The 22,249-nt window shown below is 44.8% G+C and overlaps 1 protein-coding gene across 4 annotated transcripts in view; it reads left to right on the top strand.

Annotated features, from left to right (window-relative positions):
* SPTBN1 (spectrin beta, non-erythrocytic 1) overlaps positions 1-22,249 on the top strand; it is a 197,404-nt gene that overhangs the window by 127,648 nt on the left and 47,507 nt on the right. For all 4 annotated transcript variants that reach the window (XM_044263961.1, XM_044263958.1, XM_044263962.1 and 1 more), the window contains 9 exons: positions 7,401-7,574; positions 11,300-11,391; positions 12,613-12,693; positions 13,081-13,196; positions 16,202-16,314; positions 17,113-17,300; positions 18,330-18,447; positions 19,600-19,758; positions 20,417-20,719. In XM_044263961.1, the coding sequence (XP_044119896.1) occupies positions 7,401-7,574; positions 11,300-11,391; positions 12,613-12,693; positions 13,081-13,196; positions 16,202-16,314; positions 17,113-17,300; positions 18,330-18,447; positions 19,600-19,758; positions 20,417-20,719 (1,344 nt within the window). The remainder of the gene's footprint in view (positions 1-7,400; positions 7,575-11,299; positions 11,392-12,612; positions 12,694-13,080; positions 13,197-16,201; positions 16,315-17,112; positions 17,301-18,329; positions 18,448-19,599; positions 19,759-20,416; positions 20,720-22,249) is intronic.

Raw genomic sequence — 22,249 nt, forward strand, 5'->3', positions numbered from 1 at the left:
GATTAGTGTTCTTATTCCAAAAATAAGGATACCATAGATAGTGACCTAAAGCTCTTATTCATTCAGACTGAAGATTTTCAGCCTCTTTAGCCCTGTGGTTTATTTGGTTCATGGAACTTTCTGGAGGGGACACAAACTATTCTCTGCTGTTGGGAGTGGAGGCTGCTGGAACTTTAGTTAGAGACCATCCCTGTAGGAGATGACCTCCTTGAGGGCTTATCCCAAAGGATCCTTGCATATTCAGAGTATGAAACTAATGAGGCGGTTAGAGCTTCCAGGCCTGGGTAAATTCTTGTCCACAGCTAAATGCTTATGGTCGGATAGCATTTGGTCAGCTCTGGACTTTCTGCACCAGTGATCCCAGATCCTGTATGACATAAACATTTGCCTTCGTCTGGACCTGTGTCTCAGTATTTTAGCCCCATGCCTTGCCATCAGCTTGGCAGTGTATAACAGATGAATGTCTGAAGAACTAGAATATCTGTTTACTTTATTAATAAATTCTTGGAGTTGGGTAATCCTTTTTTACAGAGGAGGAAATTTGTCTGATTTTTATTAAGTTCAAAGAAACAGTAACTTAACGACCCAAACAATTCCACCCTAACCCCATCCCCATCTCGGTAGAATTTGAGTTACATTTGAACACGTTTTAAGTAGGCATTTGGGTTATCAGTACACTCGATTCTGCTGTACTGGGAACGTCAGAAGGCAGAAATCCCCTTCTGTGGTCCTGGCTTGGATAGGATCTGTGTCTGGAGATGTCCCTGTCTTTGCTTTAGATTATCTCAGTCTGTGGAGCAATGAGGAAACTTTGAGGCTGAGCCAGGAAGCTTTTCTCGTTCTTGGGTGAGCTTGGGTTGTTGACTTAAAAAAAACAAACAAACAAACAAAAAAAAAACGTTTTTTTCCCAATATCTTCCTCCGAAATTACGATGGACTATAATTATTCTTAAAGGTGCTGCTTTAAAATTCCCTTAAAAAATATAGACCCAGGGACGCCTGGGTGGCTCAGTGGGTTAAGCCGCTGCCTTCGGCTCAGGTCATGATCCCAGGGTCCTGGGATCGAGCCCCGCATCGGGCTCTCTGCTCAGCAGGGAGCCTGCTTCCCTTTCTCTCTCTAGCTGCCTGCCTCTCTGTCTACTTATGATCTCTCTCTGTCAAATAAATAAATAAAATCTTTAAAAAAAAAAATATATATATATATAGACCCACCCTTAACTTCGCGTCAACTGAGCAGATCAAAGCTATGACCACAGAACCTTTGTCAGTCACTTCATCATTGGTCCCAGATCCCAGGGCCTTGGAATAATACTGGCTTGGACTTTGGGGGTGAGGTGGAGCCCACAGGTCACAACCCAGGTTTGAGGCTTGCCTGTACCTGCCCCCCTTTCCTTTACGAGCCTCAGAAGTCAAGAATGGTTCTAAGTAAGGCCACCAGTTTTCTGCCTTGTTCCTGCCAGATAGAGCACTCACCTCTGACCCAGAGAGGACAAGGTTTTCTGAATACTCTACCCTTCCTCCCAGCTGCTGCTATTTCCAATTGCAGATGGCACTGGTTTTAGCTTGCCTATTGTTTTCCTGATACTCTGTCTTGCTCTGGTAATCAGCATCAAAGAAGAGAAATCAACAACAGGATTTTTCTTTTCTTTGCCACCATTAATGCCAAAACAGGCTGAGCTAGGTGGGGAAGATAGATTTACCATGAGATTTGTTAAGCCTTAAATCGCATTTTGAACTGCACTGGGGGAGTTTTACATAAATCCTTTGTTAGGAGAGTCATACTGGTATGTATTGTTGTTGAAATGGGGTTTTGGGAACTGGCCACAGAGTCTACCTGTTGTTTGTCATATCATTTGTTTGGGAGAATTTCTTTTGTTTTGAGCAACCAGCCATGGAAGAACCCCCTCAGCCCCATTAAATTGCAGTCAAACATAAATGCAAAAAGTGAATTAATGGGGATAGATATGCACGATCAAGTACCAAGTGAATGGTCCCAGAGCCCTAGAGTTCAGAAGGGGCAGTAAGCCTTCTGGATGTCAAGTGGGTGGGGTTTCAGCAGGATCCAAGACAGGTGTTCAGGTGTGGATGGTGGAGAAGATAAGGGTCAGACGTCTGTTCTGAGGGAGAGTAAGGAGCACATTTGGTGGTGGCTGTCAGGAAGGAACTGGGGTAGGAAAGTATCCCAGCTAAATTGGAGGTTTTTTGGAAAGAGTGATAATGGGAACTCGAGCATGTCTGCTTTTTAGTATATACTGTCATGTCCACAATCTCACTGAGTTCTCACAGTCTAATGAGGTGGACAGTTAGACTTTATGGAAGAAATAGGCAGAGGTGACCAGGATCTTGCCCAGGGCCAGTGTCACTAGTAAGTCATAGAACTTGGACTCTAGTCCACTCTCCTGTTTGTTGGTGCCCTCCTTTTCTGCTGAGCCCTGCTGAAGGAAAACATTTATTGGGAGAGGTCCCAGCCAGTGAAGGAAACAGGCAGGACCTAATGGAGCACAGTGTGCTACTATTTAATTTTAATTGGACAAGGATCGTTTATACTCATTAATGATCAAAACTTGACTGGGGACTTAGTGTGAAGTGAGTTTGGCTATGTATTGTACTAGAGGAGATTTTGAAATTAGTGCTTCTCATCCTACCATCTGAATTAAGTAGAGCCGTGTAAGAGAGAGTGTGTGTGTGTGTTTCAAACTTTTTTTTTTTTTTAAAGATTTTTTATTTATTTATTTGACAGACAGAGATCACAAGCAGGCAGAGAGGCAGGCAGAGAGAGAGGAAGGGAAGCAGGCTCTCCGGTGAGCAGAGAGCCCGACGCGGGGCCCGATCCCAGGACCCTGGGATCATGACCCGAGCCGAAGGCAGAGGCTTTAACCCACTGAGCCACCCAGGCACCCCTCAAACTATTTTTGATTAAAAGGCAAAGATAAGCAAGTGTCTGTCACATTGGTATGTGGAGACCAGTTAGTTTCTTTCCTCCCATTTCCTCTTTAACGGAGCAAGGAATCAGTGGGCCTGTGAGAATTCACCTTGCACGTTAGTAAGCGTTCCGCTCTCCAACACATCCATTGTATTATGTAGCTGGAAGTGACTTTGGTGACCACTAAGTTAGATCCATTCATTTCATAAGTACTGAGGGTCAGAGTAAGTGACCAGCCAGGCCATCCAGCTAGTGCACAGCAGGTAGAATCCTAGAGTCAGCCTCTCTCACTTGCCAGGGCTGGTACTCTGTCACCCAGCAATCCTTGGAGAGCTCTTGCTCCAGGTGGCTTCAAGGTGACTTGGGACACACATGAAGAAAATCTGAGGGAGTGAGAGTTCCAGGGTGGAGCAGTGTGGCCCAGCCCCCAGGGAACCTACCAAAATACCCTGCCAGACATCCTCCCCTGTGTCTTCCTTCTTTATTCAAGGAGGCGGCCAGATTGTTCTAGGAAACATCTGTGTTCTCTTTGCGGTCTCTAAGCTCTGACAGAAGCCCTATCATTGTGATTACTCTGTAGTTCTGCAGATCCTGATACCCTGCAGGGGAGAAGAGACTCTGACTCAAGGATGGGCAGGCAGTGGAGGCGGAATGGTGGACCGAGAACCATCCAGTTCCTTTGTTGCTTTCTAAAGGCACTGGGTCTACTCGCGCGCATTTGCCCAAGGCCACACTGCTGCTCAGAGGCAGGGCTCGGACAAGCTGTTCTCATAAGCCATTGGAATCATGTCGCCAGGAGCTAGAGGTGGTTCTTTAGCTCTGTAATTTCCATTCCTTCTTTGGAATCTGAAAATAGATGGGTCTGGGGTGAGGCCTAGGATAGAGCTGTGCTTGATAAAGATTTGGGACCAGAAGGGACAGAAGGGACCTTGGGAAGGGAAACAGGAAAAGTGCTTGCAAGAGCAGGGAAGCTTGTTAAAATGATTTAAAGGAGGATTTGTAAAAATGGGCATTTCCTCAGAGGAGCGGTTCTGCTGCTGCCACTCATTTCTGCATCCCATGTGGGTCTGGGATGGAGCGTCTCTCCATGTGAATGCATTTCAGACTGCCCCTTCGGATGGGACCTCCAGGACAGAAAGTCTCATGTTTTGGTGGGAATGCACCAGCTCACAGTGGAAATTTGACAGTAATCAATGGAGGCAGGACTGGAAGTGCTCCTTTTCTTGGCAGAATCAGCTGCTCTTGGGGTGTTGTCCCAAGAAAGTGTTTATTACTAAGGACTGCACCCCTCCCCCCTAGTTCCATTGTGTTTAGTTTTCTCCATTGTTAACTCTCTTTTCCTTTTAAGAGGATGGAAGTTTAGTAATATAAAAATAGCACTAAAAAAAAAAAAAGAAAAGAAAAAGAAAACTATCTGCCAGGTGGAACTGAGTCTATTTCCTTTCACGTGGAAATGTGCACCACTCTTGGTTCTTGCTGTAGCAGGAAGAGCGTGAGCTCTGGATTCTGTGCCGGCCACGCAGGGACTAGCGGCATGGATTACGATTACTCCCATCCGTCCAACAGTGTTTGCTCAGTGAAGTGGTAGTTATTTGATGGTCTTTCTGTGGGGACCGAATGTGATGACCATCATCAAGCACCCTCACAAAGGTGAGGGCAGTCAGGGCAGCCAAGAATGTTCACATTTGGGGGCTCTGCCATTTTAATGACCAGTGTGTTTCAAGGTATAGTGCTGTGAGATCACTCATACTTCCTAAAATTAATTTCCTGTCATCATTGCTCCCTAAACTTGCCCAGCTCTTGTGCCCCAGAACAGGATAGAAGTGCTGAGGGCAAACCCAACAGGAGACCGGACAGCTGGTACTCTTGAGTTTTCATCTTGGTTCTTACTCCCCCTCCTCCTGTGCCGCTAGTGAGTCTTGTAACCTCACCATGTCTTGTCTGTTCTTTTGTCATAGAAGGTGGGAATGGGCCACTGCTGATGAGTGAGCTTCAACAGAGATGGAAGGTGGGGAAGGGTTTGAGAAACAAGAGGGCGGCAAAGTGAGTGAGTGAGGTGATAGATGCAAATACTGTTGCCATGCACGACTTTGTCCGGTTTGAAGTGGTAGCTACAGCGCAGTAATCAGATTTAAAATGTCTATAAATCATGTTTTTCAGACTTGTTTCCTAACAGGCTTTGAACCACAGAGTTCTTACTGTGTGTAAAGCCCCAAATGTTGAGGTTTGGGTATTTTCACATCCTTTCCCCTCCGTCGGGACACCACCCAGCCACATTTTTCTCTACCACTTTTTCTTTTCATTCGAGTCTAGAATTTAATTTGGGGTGTTGGGATAGAAGAGTGGAGTTATCGTCATCGCTGTTTAGAGGCATGGTTGCTCCTGGTTTTGAGCTTCCCTTTCAATTGAAGTTTATCAACTTCTCAGGTTCTTAGTGGGGAATTTTGTGTCTAGAGTCTAAATATTTCCTATTTTCTCCAGAGAGGTGTATTATATCTAAACACAGGGAGAGGTGGGAGCCCACCTTTTCCTGTTTTAATTGTTGGGAGGAAAAGACTTGTGCCTTTGCTGGTAGAGAGCCATTTTGTGTGTTTGAGAATGCCATAATGATTAGTTTACCATTTCATTCATCTAACAGCCCTTTGAGATAATTATTGGTATTCTTACCAGTTTATGGGTAAACAATTGAGAAGTAAGGCTCTGCTTTGCTAGAAAGTGGTGAAATTGTAACTTGAATATAGGCATTTCAGCAGCACAGTTGTTGTCCTCTGTGTTGAATTGCCCAACAGAAGCATATTGCACAGGAGGGAGAATTGCAAAAAAAAAAGAGGAGTGATTGCTGAAACCGTCCCTTTTTTATCCTGCCTTTTAGAAGTTCATGAGGTTTGTTTGGTTTTCTAACCATTTGAAGGAGTCTGATCATTTACCTGAAGAGGTTTGTCTAAATTCCATCCCCTGCTCCCCACCACCCGCACTTCCTTCCTGTGTCTCATGCCCTGGTATTTTCAATGGTTGGTGCTTTTCAGGGACTTGAGTTGCATCTGGGTCTGCAGTGAACCATCCATATAGCTCATCTGGCATGGCCAATTGCATCCCCTGGGGTCCCTGCGATGTGGCATTAGACCTGTCAACAACCTGCAGGGAAATGGACCTTTATCACCATCCTGGCCCACTCACTCCTTGTACCCATATGGGTGTGGAAAGGAACATAGGTCCCTCTGAGATACTGTAGAGAGAGAATAGAGGCTTGGAAGGTCTTGTGCGTTTGTGATTGAGTTTTTCAAGATCGAGTCTGAAATAATAGTGGTTATACCTGATGGAGCTTGGGAAGAGACCAACAGTCCCTTTATCTACTCCCTGTTCCCTTCCTCCTCCCTGAAGCCCCTCCTGATTCCATCCACACTGTTTCTCTCAACCTCCATTAGAAAATGACCTTTGCTACCCCTTCGAGGCACACTTGGGGACCGTGTGCTACAGTTAGTAGAATGGCCTTGTCCTCATTGCTCTGCAGGCCTTGGCACCAAGACAGTTTGGGTTTGAAACAGCACATGTCAGTGGGCCCCTGTCTCCCTAGTCAGGTGCACAGTCATTGAAAAGAGATGAGAGGGAAAGGCCCTGGGACAGCTGGAAGCATCATCAGCCTGAGGTGCAGCCCAGGCTAGCAGGGGCTGTATTGGGAAATGAGAAGGAGGGAAGGCCAGTGCCAGGCGGTGGAGACATGAGCTTGCTCTAGACCCAGTAGATGATGGAGACCCACAGAGAATTTCCTGTGTGTGTGTGTGTGTGTGTGTGTGTGTGTGTGTGTGTGTACCTTGATCTTTTGCTTTTATTCAAAATGTTCACCTTCCCAGAGTTTCTTAGGTTGGATAGAACTGAGTAAAAAGAAGAGACATTGGGGTATTCAAATTACATTGCTCTCATACTGCCCTTTCCTTTATCCTTCTCAGTGAGTCACACCCTTTCAGCCCTCCACATCACCCTCATGAAACTGCCACTTGGAAATTCTCATTTGGTAGTGTGTCCCCTTTTTATTTGGAGCCAGCCTTAGGAAACAACCCAGACCTGCAAGTAGCAAACCTATGTTTATGTTTCAAGCAGTCAGGAAAGTCTCAGGGGTGTTCTGCCATGCATCTGCAGAAAGCTGTGTGGGTGGCAGCAGTGGCTCTGAATCCTTCAGGGATACTGGGTTCCTTTCTCTCTAACCTTCCAGCTTCTGTGCTCATGTATAAACTGGGTCCCTTGCATGACTGAACAAACCTCTGAAGAGGGATCCCGGTCCCTTAAGTAAACTTTTCTCTGGTAAGAATTTTAGGTAAACACTGTCCTTGTACTGAGCGAGCACACACGTGTTTGAAGGTTTTGGTGTGGGGACAAGAGTGCTGCATGAACGGGCCCATTGGAGCTCTGGGCAGTAGCTCCCAGCCTGTCTGCACCCTGTTACATAGTCTGTTTCTGCCTTCTGCTCCCCCGATTCTAGCCTAAACCCACCAAGGGACGAATGCGCATCCACTGTCTGGAGAATGTGGACAAGGCCCTTCAGTTCCTGAAGGAGCAGAGAGTCCATCTTGAGAACATGGGCTCCCATGACATCGTGGATGGGAACCACCGGCTGACCCTCGGCCTCATCTGGACCATCATCCTGCGCTTCCAGGTAAGGGCACGTGGCTGCAGGATTCACACTTCTCCCTGGGTACGGCGTGCTAGTGAAATGGCATCCCAGAGTCAGGTGTGTGGAGCTGGGTGTCCATTCAGCCCCTGTCGGCATTTGGCAGCTACCACATCCTCCCTTAGTTTTGCTGGCCCCTGAAAAGCGCCCTTGTCAGATAAGGGGGTTTCTGGGCTGCAGCCTGCCCACTACTCTAAAGGCCTGGTGTCTGCCCCTCGGCTTTCAGGAGCAAAGATACAAGGACGTCATTGGTGCTAGGTTGCTGGCACTAGACTGACTGAACTTTGCTGCACTGTAGCACGTATCCTGGAGTATTTTTAGGGGAAGCTGTTGAGGATTATGACGGGGGTTGGGGAGGTCCATTTTCACTTTCTCATTCTCCTTTGGATGTGAGGAAACAGTTTCCAGGGGAAGTGTGCAAGAGCCTTATGCTTGTTTGAATTGATGACAATTTTATGGGTTTGTTCTACTCGAGGGGAAGGCTCTAAGTATAGAAGTACTCTAAGCCAGAAGGTACTCTCAAGGTCATTCTGTCTTCCTCAAAGTGAGGAAAGGAAGGAGCCTTATCCAGGATTACAGAACCAGTTAGGGCAGCAGTGCTTGCTTCTGACCCTTTAAGAGAGAGCTCAGAATTTCAGCCCTGTGGAGCACCTCTGGCCTGGTTACTGGCTCTTTCTCTAGGCAGTGCTTCCTGCTCCTGCTTTTCAGTTAGAATTGAAATGCCGGAAACACTTCTTACCAAAGCGTCAGGTTACTCTGCAAACAAATGTCCTAACAGTCCTGTCTCCTGGGTGGCTCTGTTCTCTGTGCCTTTCCTTCCTGTTCCACCCCTTTGATATAAAGTCTGATTGATTTTTCTGGCTAAATAAAAGTCTCACCAAAAAAGGGCAGAAACGGAAATCAAATTTTAGCTCTTTGTATTCTTGGTAAAACTGAAATCAGCCTGTAACCAATCGTTTTCTTTCCCATTTCCCCAGGGGAATGGGTTTGAGTTAACAGTGTTCTGGGTGGGTAGGTGGGAGGAGGGGTGGGAGCTGAAACAGAGCTGTCCTGAGAAACTCCCTGAATGGGTGTGGTTCCGAAGCTGGGAGGTCCTCAGAGGCCTGGGGAAAGCTTTTTAGTAATTCAGAATCCCTGGGTGGCAGTTCCAGTGATTTTCCAGTTAAGAAGTTCTGAAGAGGGAACCACTATTGAAGATGAAATCATGAATGGAGTTAATTATAACAATCAGTGACTCTATTTTACAAACAGAGCTCTTATGTAGGTTTCTGTCAGTTCCTAAATGATTTGAAAATGGAGTGAATACCATTAGTAGTAGGACCTTCCTTGAGCTTCCCCTCAGTTTTGTAAAGTAAAAAGCTCTTTTTCTCTTGCCTTTGGCCTGTAGTAATCAGAGCATGGAAGGGCATCCTGATGGTGGCCTCTTTTCACACCGGGTCATTGCCCACGTTGGCGAGGTGGCACACGCAGCCCTTTCCAAGATTCTCAGCGTGAATTGGGTTGAGTCATTGACTAATTAGCTTCCTGACAGCTTGCCTTTTTCTGTAATTGAACTTGTAAATGCTGATAGGTACTTTCTCTTTCCTTTAAGGCAAGAAACATAGACTGCTGATGTCACTGCATGGCCTGCAGTGTTGGTGTCTTACATGACCTAGCTTCCTTCGTCCAGCAGCTGTATTAAATCCCTACTCATTCCACAGATAGGTACTGATTCTACATCAGCCAAGGCACAGCTCACACTATCTGCTTCCTCTGTGAAGCTTCTCCACGTTCCAAAGAGATCTCTCTTTCCTCCAGCTCCTGGATATACAGTTTTGTCTTACATTTCCAGTGCACACGTGTGAGTGTGTGTGTGCGCATGTGTCTAGAGCTCTGAGGACATAGCCTGTCCTGTGTGTGCATAGGAGGAAGTATCCATTAAGTACTAATGGTGACATTTAGGTATCATTCTGCTCTCCTTTTAAGAAAATAAAGGATGTTGTGGGAAACTGGAAGGAAAGTCTTGCCTTGTGTAAATCCTTTCAGAAGGGTAGACTGTGTATAAATGACCAAGTCTAGAAATAGATTCCCCTCTTCACACAGAAGCATGAGAAGGTCGACAGGGGTTAATGTGTAGAATTCCATCTGCCTTTCCTGATGAGTCTTACCTCTTGAATAAGGTACTTTCACATTTACTTTCAGCACAAGAACTAACGATCCTAATAATAGAGTTTAGAGTTTATGCAGACTCACACTTCACATACTTAGCACGGTTAAAAAGGGGTAATTTTTTTTAGAAGTTATAATTATTTCAATTTCTAAGGGTTTTTCCCAGTTGAAAGTGTCTACCTTTATAATCTTGTATTTATATATTTCATCCTTCTTCTAACTCTTTCCCAAAAAGAATCCTGGGGCATGTCTTTAGATTAAATGGGAAGACCCATGATGGACCAGGGTAGGGAAGTTTGGACTAGATAGAGCTAAAAGATGATAGGTGGCCTTCTAGGCCAACACCATTTACCCCGATCCCTGTCCCACATTATAGTATAATAGGTAAGAATCTAAAGACAAAAAGGTATTTAGAGCATTTGTCTAAAATCACATAACTGGTAGGGTGACCCCAAGCCAGAGTTAACATTTACATTAACATTTTAACAGTTATTTAACAGTCATGAGCTCAGCACTTCATATTCTTTCTTTGTTCAAGTGCACAGTAACACTGTGAGCCATTGTTGCTGTTGGCCATTCCTCAGGTGGGAAGCTGAGGAGCTGGCCTGGGGACACACAGTAGGTGGTGGAGCCTGGAAGGTCTTGGCCCCAGGCAGTGTGATGTTGGTGCCAATAGACCCGGCTCTGTTACTTGCATGCTCTCCATGAGTGGCTTATGAATGCAGATTGTCTTAGTCCATCGCAGCTGCTATAACAAAACACCATGGACAGGGTAGCTTACAAACATTACAAATTCATTTCCCACAGTTCTGGAGGCTAAGTCTGAGATCAAGCCAGTATGGGCTGGCAAGACCCTATTCTGGATGACAGGTTCTCAGTGTGCCCTCACGTGGTGGAAGATACTAAGGATCTCTCTGAAGCCTTTTTTTTTTTTTTTTTTTTTTTTTAATAAGGCACTAGTCCTGTTCATGAGGATCCTACTCTGTTAGGCCTCACTTAATGCCATTACCTTTGGGAGTTAGGATTTCAACCTGAGAGTTCAGGGGAACCACAGACATTGGGACTATAACACAGACCATGGAAGCCTACTGCAGTCATGCTTTTTCTGGGAATTTGGGTCAGTTTTTAGAAAAGATATATGTATGCTGTCCTCATCAATGAGGGACATGCACCCTAGTGTGAAAAATACTTGGTTATAAAAAACTGAACCGAAGATTTTTCTGGGGTCTGACAAGGAGCAGGGTGTTTACAGTGAGCACTTGTAGTTGGAAAGGTGGGCTCTTTTGAGCTTAGAAGTGACCCCTAAATGGGGGAGGAGTTCTGGGAAGTAGTGCAGCTAAGTATTCTTCACTTCCTCCTTATGTCTGCAAAGTAGAAAACCTGGTTGTTGTTTCAGTGAGGTGAACCTTGAGGAAAGTAGTTTTCTTTGGCACAGTAGATAGGCTTTACAACTGGGCTGTGGCCTGAAGTGTACTCTTGATGTATGTGTAGATCAGTTCTTCTGTGGCTGTTATTGGGCAGCTGACCCATCTCTTCATCTAATGCTTGTTCGTAAATCTTAGATCCAGGATATCAGTGTAGAGACGGAAGACAACAAAGAGAAGAAGTCTGCCAAGGATGCATTGCTGTTGTGGTGCCAGATGAAGACAGCTGGGTGAGTATGAACTCCCCAGGGGTCCGGGGCCACTGCACCCAGGACAACCGTGCTGCGGTCATCTCTTTAGGTGTTGACAGCTCTCTCCTCCACTCCTTCCATGGAGAAGTCTTGTTAACTCGTAAGCAGTAGGTAGCTGACATCTCCGCTCGCTCACAACATGGGAGGAGTTCTGATTGACGCTCGGGACCTGTCAGCTCCACAGTCCGTTTCCCTCTCTTTATTAAGGCAGCTCCAGAGAACAGTGGATCTTGAATTTTAAAATCCTGAAACCCTATTTAAGAATCACATCCATGATACTTTAAAAAGCAAGTGGGTGTTCTCCAGCTTTTAATTTTTGCTGCTTTGGGGAAGCTTTGTGCAGTCAACTTAAGAGTAGTCTTTATACATTACCTGTCTCGGTTTTCCTTCCCTTTATTCCTCCTTTGAAATCTTAGTGAAAATACTTTTTTAGAGAACTGATCTGTTCTGTTACTCACTGAAATTGTTGGGTCTAGTATTTAGAACCGATTTTCTACCCGGTTAACTAGAGAATTACTTAGACCTACTTTGAGGACAGTTAACAACTGTAATAGACATGATCAGTTAATGAAAAGTACGAAACTCATAAAGTGGGTATGCCTAATAAGGGGATCAACTTAGTTATAAGCCTTGAATCAACCACACATCCAAAGCCTGTAAACGGTATTGAATAGCTAAGTGAATAGGGTAGGTCTCCAACAGAGGGAAGTTGTTCAGGGAGATCCTTGGTATATAAAACTTCATTCAGCTCAGTGATACAAGGAGGAAAGCTGAGTGTCTCATGAACAGGTAATTGTAGCTGCTTCCTCTCTCCCCAGAATTCAGATGTCCGTGACTGTGGGGTCCTAGTATCTTTGCTGGCAGAGGAGAAAGCCAGTGGAGGCAAGGAAGTCTCAGAGGTGTCTGGGTTGTGGTCACTTTTTGCTATGTAACCGTGGTGTTTTAAATCTAAGACTCAGTTCACATCTTTTGTCTGATTGACTTACCAAGAAAGAAAAGCCACATGGATGTGGTTTTTGTTTTGTTTTGTTTTGTTTTAATAGAAAGCTAAAGTCGAAGAAGTATTTGCTCTGACTTGAGAGTCCGTTTGATACTTATTGCCTCACATTTTTTCAGTACTGACAAGCTTTTTCATGAACACTGCACTTCGCAAAACTGTCAATCTTTGTTTGGTAACTCTGTTATGCTTTGTCTTTGTAGGTACCCGAACGTCAACATTCACAATTTCACCACAAGCTGGAGGGATGGCATGGCCTTCAACGCACTGATACACAAACACCGGTAAGTCACCTCCTCATAAATCATACTAACAGTTTTGGGGTAGAATATTGACATTCTTCTGCCCCGATCTGGGTGACTTTTGACCCTCATATCCATTGCCTTAGATGTTGCACCACGGTGGGAATTCCTGCATTCCATGTGAGGAAAATATGAGAGAATATGTAAATTCTCCCAAACAAATCAGTTTGTCCGTTATCTTCAGTTCTCTTAATAAACTTGGCATGTTTGTTCAAAAATCAGGTTTCATTGTTTGATGATTTATATTATAGAGTTTTACTTTGCTCAGTAAAGCGGTTTCTACCATTTCTGGAGTAATGCTGGTGTGTCATTGGTCACATGTGTTCTTAAGCCATGGTTTTTATCCTGTTCCGCTCTCATTCTGCATAGGCCTGACCTGATAGATTTTGACAAGCTAAAGAAATCCAATGCACACTACAATCTGCAGAATGCCTTCAACCTGGCAGAGCAGCACCTTGGCCTCACTAAACTGTTGGATCCAGAAGGTAAGGACTTGAGGGATGTTAAGGTGGGACTTCCAGCAGCATCTCTAGTAGTGAGGGGTTAATAGAAAATCTGCTGTCAGTTTATTTGTGTAGTGTGCTTTGGGAATTGCTCAAGAGGAGCTTAATTTTGGTGTGGGAATTACTTGAGGATTTGTGCAAAGGATTATATTTGAAAAGGCCTTGAGAGTCAAGTATGATTTAGACATGTTGGGAAGTAGAGGGCTTGCTAGGCAGAGGCACTGGCCTGAGCAGAGGTGAAGAACCAGGAACGAGGAAGGCGTGTTTGGGACTAACAGTTCACTGGGAATGGTGTTTAAAGTAATAATAGGAACTACCACTGGAAAGGTGGGTTGGGGCCCTATAGCTCAAGGTTTTTAAAGGTTATTCATCAGTCACTAAAAGTTCTTAGCAGTTGTTCTCAATGAAGGGAACCTGCCATAGGCTCTTAGTGAATGCTTATTGGCTGGCATTCTTGCCAAGGTGGCAGGCAGCCTTGGGATGGGTGGGTGCAGACCAGGGCGTTGGGGTGAGGGGCTTGTAGGAGGCTGTGCTCTGTTTGCTTTGAGTAAGAAGAGCTTAAGTGAGGAAGGTGCATCAGGAAATGGGAACATTTGGGTGAAAGGATTGGGACTCACAGTCCCTTCTTAGGGCTGACTGCCTGGAGGCACAGCATCTGAGCTCTGCCTGGATCGACTCTGAGTCCTTACAGCAGGACCCCAAAGCCTGACCGCAGGTGACATGGAGCTGACCTGTGTGGGGCATTCCATTCCCTCAGCTTATAGCTCCCTTACTTAACAAAGTCCTAATCCCAGCCTTTTTGCCGGAGCTGTCATAGGTACTTTTTCTTATTCTGAAAAGCATTTGAAATATAAGAGGATTTGTTTGTAGTACGGGAGCTTTGTAGATCACAGCTCATAGCTGTGAGCAAATACCAGAGAGAGAAAACTGTGAGTGAAAGTTTAAAGTTCTTATAAATATAGAACAGGAAGTTCAACTCCCCAAGGGCAGATCGAGGTCATGAGGCTGCCAAGCAGGCTTGCTGTTTTCCAGTGCATTAGATTCACTGATATGTTCACTATCCCGGAAGCTGAGATAAAATTATCTTTGTGCTAACGCATTAAATGATCTCTTAATATAAACAGATAACTAAAATTCCTTGGGGTGTGATTAATCTTCCATCTTTACCCCTGTTTTAACTATGGGAAGACCTTCTTTCTCAGCCATAGCTCTTTGTGCTAAATAACCTTTTTTTTTTTTTTTTTAAATAACTTGCTCATTAGTTAATCTTTCTAATCCCCTCCCAGTATGAAAAAGGGATATATGTTCCTCAGATCACAAGACAAGGAATTAAAAAAAGGCCATTGATGTCACTTACCCTAGTGGGTTGGATCTTGGTTATTAGTTGTCCTTAGCTATTGTTAGTTGCCCAGTGGCCCAGAGAGCATCAGCTGAGATACAGTTGCAGACAGGTTACAAAACCACAAGGTTTTTTTGTCTGCTCTCATCTTCCCAGTTATGTCAACATATGTTTATTAGATTGCATACAGGACCAGCTTTGGAGGAGGGATTCCTCCATTTCCTTCTCCTTGGAGCATAGTTGGGTGGGTCCAAGCAGAAGCAGAGTTGGCCACAGGGACTACTAGGGTGGAAAGAGTAGCTGCTCCTCTGGCCCCCCCGTGCCATAGGCTGCCTCGGTGACACTGGGCAGGGCACTTTCCAGCCCTGTGCCTCAGTGTTCTCATCTTTAAGAGAAACAGTCCTGCCTCACACAGGGCTTCCAGGAAGATAGAAGGCATGCACGGGAGTGCATTCTGGAAAAGAACCTGATTATCAGTTAAGAGTCATGCTGTGTATTCGCTTTTCTTTCTGTCCCAAGTCAAGAGTGTCACCCAGTATTGCCATACCTGCACCACTTGGCCTCTTCGTACGCTCATTGCCTCCCTTAGTGAATACTGACTGACTACCCTCATTACAAGAGACAGCACACCAGCAGTTTGAGAGGTGGAACGGCACAGGGCTTACCCAGGCACAAGCTTCTTACCCTTGGGGATGTAGTCTTACAAAACAAAGAAAATATGTGTAAGCAAATTATAGAACCTGGCAATGGAAAATTGTGAGTAAAGTGAAGGAGTATTGGAAATTGTGGCGTGTGTTTGGGGAGTGTTGACTAGTCCAGGTTGGCTGAGATTGTGCCTGAGAAGAAATAGTAGGCTATAGAATTAGTACTCAGTGGTTAGAAGGAAGGGAAGGAAAGTTAAGGCAGATTCTAGAGGATTAAGGGGCTTAGACTTTATTTTTGTAGATTGTAGGGCACTTTTGAGTAATTTTGAGCTTGGAGAAAGTGTGTTCGCAGCCATGCTTCTGGAAGATCAACCAGGGGCCATCCATGCATAAATTGAATTGGGTAGTAGGGAAAGCCAGTGAGGAAGCTCTTGCTTCAAGTCTCCTTATGCAACCGTGAGAGTCTGAACTATGAGTGACAATAAAGATTCCATAGATAGAATCATCTGGACTTAGATTTGGTGACCAACTGAATACCGGGTAACAAGAAGATAAGGATGTCCAAAGACTCAGTGACTGGAAGCGGTTCTGGTGGCATCAGCAGATAGGAGGATTCAAGAAGCCCAAGCCCAGTTTGGGAGTGGACATAGGCAGGGAGATAAGCCTGCTGGTCTGGCAAGTAGTCATATCACTAAGAATGTTCCCTGAATTCTTACCGTAGTCCTCATTTTTCTCTAGAAGTTTTCTTCTTGTTAGCTTGGGGTCCTAGAGAGGAAGGATCATGTCTCTTAAGACTTTTCTGTCCTGTTGCATTGGTAGAAGGTATTTATGAATATTCGTGTCATAAAAGTCAATGAAATGGTTCCATCCGCGTCAGACTTAAAATTAATACACCAAGGGCAGAACTCTCCAATATAAACACTGGCCTGTTTCAGTGTTGAACAGTTGTTCTGGGTGGTCGCGCTGTGAGCAGAATACTGAACAAAACCTTCTTTGGGTTATAGATATCAGTGTGGACCATCCTGATGAGAAGTCCATTATCACTTATGTGGTGACCTATTACCACTACTTCTCTAAGATGAAGGCCTTGGCTGTTGAAGGAAAACGAATCGGAAAGGTGAGTTCACACCAGTTTTATAAGTTGTGAGACACGATTAAAGTTCTCATCTAAATGTAGCACCAGCAAGCCCCTTTTCTCCCGTGCGCTCATCAGTTCAGCCGGTAGCAGTTTGTGGTGGGCACCCCCAGAGGCAGGGATGTAGGCAGAAGCCTCTTCATCCCTAGGAGTGACAGGAAGTAGGAGCAGCAGCTACAGTATTTAGGGAGAGATTTGAGGAGCTTCTCAGACCCAGACACTCCTCCCCTCAACCTTACCAGAAAATGGGGTGTTGGAAATCTGATAAGTTGGCTGATGTCACGGGCGTGAAATCCTACTTACTCAGTTGAAAAGGCCCCACCCACTATTGCACTTTTTTAGTTTTCATTTGGCTGATGTTCACCTGCCATATATTCCTGAATACCTCAGACCAGGTGATACTGTCTTCTCATTGCAGCAAGAGTGGAAAATTCATGGGCATTCATGGGACAGCACCAAGCAACACAGAGCCCTTGTTGTTATTCTAGGAATTCTGGAGCTGAGGCCACAGGAGTCCTTCAGAATCTTAAACCCTTTGCCTGGGGGTTGGGAGGTTACCAAACCAATTACAGTTAAGCTGTCATTGCTGACAAGTAGTAGTTACAGTCTGAGTGCCTATTAACACACAGTTCCTCGAGTTTAAAATGCTTAGGCCAGAGTAGCTAGAAATGTTCCTGAGCCAGTCATTAAGTGTGCCTGTGCTCCTGTAGAGTTATCATCCTGTTTCCCATACTTGGCAATATGATCTTACTGTTCTGTTTTTCTCACTTTCATTTACAGGTGCTTGACAATGCTATTGAAACAGAAAAAATGATTGAAAAGTATGAGTCACTTGCCTCTGACCTTCTGGAGTGGATTGAACAAACCATCATTATCCTCAACAATCGCAAATTTGCCAATTCTCTGGTTGGGGTTCAACAACAGCTTCAGGCCTTCAACACTTACCGCACTGTGGAGAAACCGCCCAAGTAAGAGGCAGATTGGATGCATTACCAGTCGCGGAGAGAGATAATGGCAGCCTCAGACTCCTGTTTCTGACTTCATTGACCTCATCGCTTAATGAGTGCCTCTTACCAGGGGCCTGTCTTACTCCTTTTCATCTGACCCTGAAAGGCTGAGCTCTGTTACAAACCACGCCCTCTGTGAGCCCTTCCCAGTAGTTTGTGCCCCTGGTCTCATGATACTGATACGTGAGACTCCTAAGAAGTGGTACAGGTCTCCGGTCCGCCCTTTTCCCAAACTCTTATGCCCAGTGTGTTTCAGAATTCCTTACACTTTGGATTTTAGGGAAGTAGCTGAGTACCTGTATATAGTTTATTGTAAGACTCGCAGTGGGCTTGAGACAGTAGCTCATTGTCAGGCCTACTAGTAAATCTGTAGCAAAGTGTGTAACTACAACATGTTGAATAAAGGCAGACAGTAAATAGTTTTGTGTCTGTCTGTCCAGATCAGTATTTGCTATCCCCTGAACTGATTTTTGACTTGTTTTTGAAAATTGTAGTTGTCAAATAAGGATTATAGACCTTATCCCTTCTTAGAGTTCTAAAGTCATTCTTCCTTTTTCTATAACCCAGCTTAGTTGTGAATTCCTTTCTGCACTCTCTGAAACCCATTGAAAGTTACACTAGGTAGTCATTTGAAGTGATTCTTGCTGAATATATTGTGCTCTTTGAATGAAGTCCATTGTCCAGGATGTATAGTCTAAACTTTGAAGGAAGTGATTAGTAAAAGCGCGGTATTGTGATCCCCCAAATACAAATCTCAGTGGCAGCAACCAGCCAACCCCACCAGAATTCACAGTTGGGTGCATTTTGCGGTCTGTAATACCCAAAAAAACTAATGCACTGTGTTTTCTCCATAATGAGTTCCACATAAATCAGACCAGAGATAAATGGCTTTTAAAATTGTATGGCTGCGTGAAAGGTTTTTTCCTCCAAAAGCAAATGAATTTTTGCCCTTGAAGGAACAGAAAACATATTTTTTCCCCCTGTACTTAGGTTTACTGAGAAGGGGAACTTGGAAGTGCTGCTTTTTACTATTCAGAGCAAGATGAGGGCCAACAATCAGAAGGTCTACATGCCCCGGGAGGGCAAGCTCATCTCTGACATTAACAAGGTAAAGCTGATCCACCTGGTCCTGTGTGGGGCCTTGACCTTCTCTGTAAGCTTCAGGTTCTAGGTCTTGATTGCGGAGAGGGCAGTCTGAAAGGGTCCGTCCTGGCCTGCTGAACTGAGGAGTGACAGCAGTGGCTCGGGTTTTGCAGAGGGTCAAGCAAATTCTTGTGGTGGGTTGGTCTATTAGAGTTTTGGAAGGGAATGTTAGATTTTATCAAACCAGTCTTGGCTTATTCTCTTTACCTTGCTGCTCTCATCTGTCTAAGGCAGTCGACTGTAGCTTCTTTAAGTTGCAGGAGGAAGAACCTGAAACCTTATTTCATATATCTGGAATCTCTAGACGTTGGGGCTTAGGATTTTGGCTGTTTCTCTCAGAGAGGCTGTCCAACAGTTTCCATTTTGGTCTGTTCTGTCTGTAATTACAGAATTTGACAGTGGCCATTGTATCCAGATAGAAATTTGAAAAAATCTAGAACTGTGGTCAGTTTTACACAATTAGATTATTTTAAGTGGAATTTTTAAAATATAAGATATATTTCATAGAAATTAATTTACTGTGAACATTTGGTGAAGATTTTGAACAAAATGATCAGGTGTGTGAATTAAAAAACAAGTAGCTCAAAAAAAAGGTGGGGTGGGGTGCCTGGTTGGCTTAGTTGGAGAAAGTGTACATCTCATAATCTTGGGGTCATGAGTTTGGTCCCCACATTGGGCATAAAGATTACTTAAATAAATAAAATGTTAAAAATAAAAATTTTAAAAAAAGTTGGCTCAGGATGGGATGACCAAGAGGTTTGTAATATGATTTCTTTCTGAGAAATCATTTATCTTTTATATGTCATCAGATCTTTTGAAGGTAATTACTTTGTTTCCTCTCAAAGTAAGAGATTTATAATTTAGTTATATTGCTCCTTATCTACACTGTTTTGTTTTCCAAATATAACACAGGACTTAGATATAGATAGGAGAGAGTGTTCCCATGAGGCTAAACTGAGAGGAAACGGTTTTTCTCAAGGCTTAAGAGTCAGTGAGGGTGGAAATGGGATGTCCCTTTTACAAAGTTCTCAGGTCTTACTGAGAAGTCCTAGCTGTTGACTGTAGCCAAGGAAAGTTCATTGAGCATTGCAGAGAACTGTTCCTTTTGCCTCTGTAGGCCTGGGAAAGACTGGAAAAAGCAGAACATGAGCGAGAACTGGCTCTGCGGAACGAGCTCATCAGACAGGAGAAACTGGAACAGCTCGCCCGCAGATTCGACCGCAAGGCAGCTATGAGGGAGACCTGGCTGAGCGAAAACCAGCGTCTGGTGTCTCAGGTCCTGCTCTAGACCTCGTTCGGGGACCCGCTCCTGGGGTCATCTAGAAACGTAGACCATCCTTGAGGGCCATAGGACAGCTGTTTATCAACACCTGCTGTTCTGAAGTAACTCGAGTCCTCTTGCTCACTTCCCATGAAGAGGATGTTTATCATTTCTGATGTACTTGGTCTTCTGTTTGTCTGACTTTTCATAAATTTGGAAGCAGCTCAAGCAGAGTTTGTTTAGACCCAGTGAGTGAGTGTGAACTGCTCACATTTATGTAATGTTAGATGTTTCTCTTACCTTTCATCTTTGACCATCTGATCCTTCAAGGCAGTTGGACTGGTCACGAAAGAAGTAAAAAGTGACTTTCCCTTCTTGTGTTCACACAAACTGTCACCTGCACTAGTCACAGAAGTAGAAGGTGTTGGATAGAAGCTTGTACCCCTCTGTAAGACGAGTACTTGCTGATTTGCCTTGGGGAGGGCATCTGAGCTCTAGCAAGGAGTTTTAAGTGTCCTACAGAAGGCAGAGACCAGCAGCTGGCGGGGCTCAAGTCAGTATGGCTTTAGGACCACCATAGGTTGTGCTGAGATTCAACCTCTGTTTCTTTGTTCCAGTTGGATGGCTTTTTAATTTTGTGTGTGTGTGTGTTTTTCCCCCCATTTCTCTTTAGGACAACTTCGGTTTTGACCTTCCTGCAGTTGAGGCCGCCACGAAAAAGCATGAGGCCATTGAGACCGACATTGCCGCATACGAGGAACGTGTGCAGGCTGTGGTCGCCGTGGCCAGGGAGCTTGAAGCAGAGAACTACCATGACATCAAGCGCATCACAGCAAGGAAAGACAATGTCATCCGGCTCTGGGAGTACCTACTGGAATTGCTCAAGGCCCGGAGACAGCGTCTCGAGATGAATCTGGGGTTGCAAAAGATATTCCAGGAAATGCTCTACATTATGGACTGGATGGACGAAATGAAGGTAGAACTTGAGTGATAGGAGGCCAGAGCTGATCCAGTGAGACGTCTCTTTCCTCCTCCCTCACCCCCCGCTGACTGCACAGCATCCAGGGTGCCCTCACTGCCCACTCTATAAAGTCAAAGGGGGCCATATTACCTGTGGGAAGATTGTTAGATCAGGAGTTAAATGAGATACAAGGTGTAAAAAAGTTGTATTGAAAACCAGTTCCATAGCTAGAGATCTGCCGCAGTGATTTAAATTTAATTCAGATCTGTTCCACCATAGGGAATCAATCAAATTAAGATTTTCTGTATTTTTAGCTCTTGAGCGTTGAACCAGCTTTCCATGTCATTGATCTGTGTGTGAGTGGCTCGTTGAGGGGGGAATCCAGGAAGCTAATGTGGGCAGATGGGAGGAGAGGGGTAGGCAGTGTGGACGGTGTGTGTGTCGGGAACCAGGGAACCCGTGTTCACATTGTCATTGCTGCTTCCGTGCAGTCTCCTTGAGCCTCCTTTCTTCATTTTTAATCTGGGATCGCTCTAACCACCTCCCTCATTCAGTTACAGCGAGGGTCAAGTGTGGTAATAGGTGTACGCCTAGGATGGGACTGGCTGGAAAGGGCTGTCAGTGCCAGTTTGTGCTTCCCCTTCCTTAATTAAGAGCCCTGAGCATAGACTTCCAAGCTTTCCTTCTGCCCAGGAAGAGACCTGATGTGCCAGATCCCTATGCCCGTTTGTGTTCTCTGCTGCAGGCGGTAGAATGCTCATCCATGTCAAGTAGTCCCCCAGCTGGAAGACGTTTAGCTCTGAAGCTAGAACAGAACAGGGCAGTTTGCAGACAGTGCAGTGAAGCTCCCTTTATCTCAGCGTGCTGCGGTCCCAAGCTTGACCTTCTGTGAGGGATTTCTTCCTGGGATATAAGCCCTCGTCTTTTGCTTAACCTCTTGAGCCATTCCTGGCAGAGGGATGGGGTCACCTCGGCCCATCAGTTTGCCCTCTTATTGTCCCAGTTTTATGATGTTCTCAAGTATGGTCTGTGTTGACCTTTCAAAGTAGAAATGTTCATAAAATCTAGCAGCGAGGCACTTTTCATTTTATAAATCATGGTGTACATTAAAGTTCAGATTTGGGGCCAGAGACTTCCCTTAGAAGTAGGAGTGAAGTACACATTCCATCTGGAGAGGAAGTCAGATGAGGCCCTCAAATTGGGTTGATGGAAGGAAGAAAAGAAAGTGTTAGTGGACTCCCTCCTAAGCAGAAAGCCACCTGACCCTGTTTTTACTTGGTTAGAGATGTGGTTTATAAGCTTTCAACTAGATTCTTCTCACATTGACAAGGTGAGTATTACCGAGGCACACCAGTAAGCTTTTAGCTGAGGAAAACATCCTCAGAGGAGGTCAGCAACTTCTGGGAGATTTCTTTTAACTTTGAAATAACTACAGCGTTTCTCTCTTCTCTTCTGAAATATCGTTGCTGTGGCGGTTTCTTCTTCGAGCCCCAGTTTACACGTCCTGCTGGCTCCCCATTCGTTTTTTTTCTATTCTGTTCTTAG

This window comes from Neovison vison, chromosome 8 (genome assembly GCF_020171115.1).
Source record: "Neovison vison isolate M4711 chromosome 8, ASM_NN_V1, whole genome shotgun sequence".
NCBI classification, from domain to species: domain Eukaryota; kingdom Metazoa; phylum Chordata; class Mammalia; order Carnivora; family Mustelidae; genus Neogale; species Neogale vison.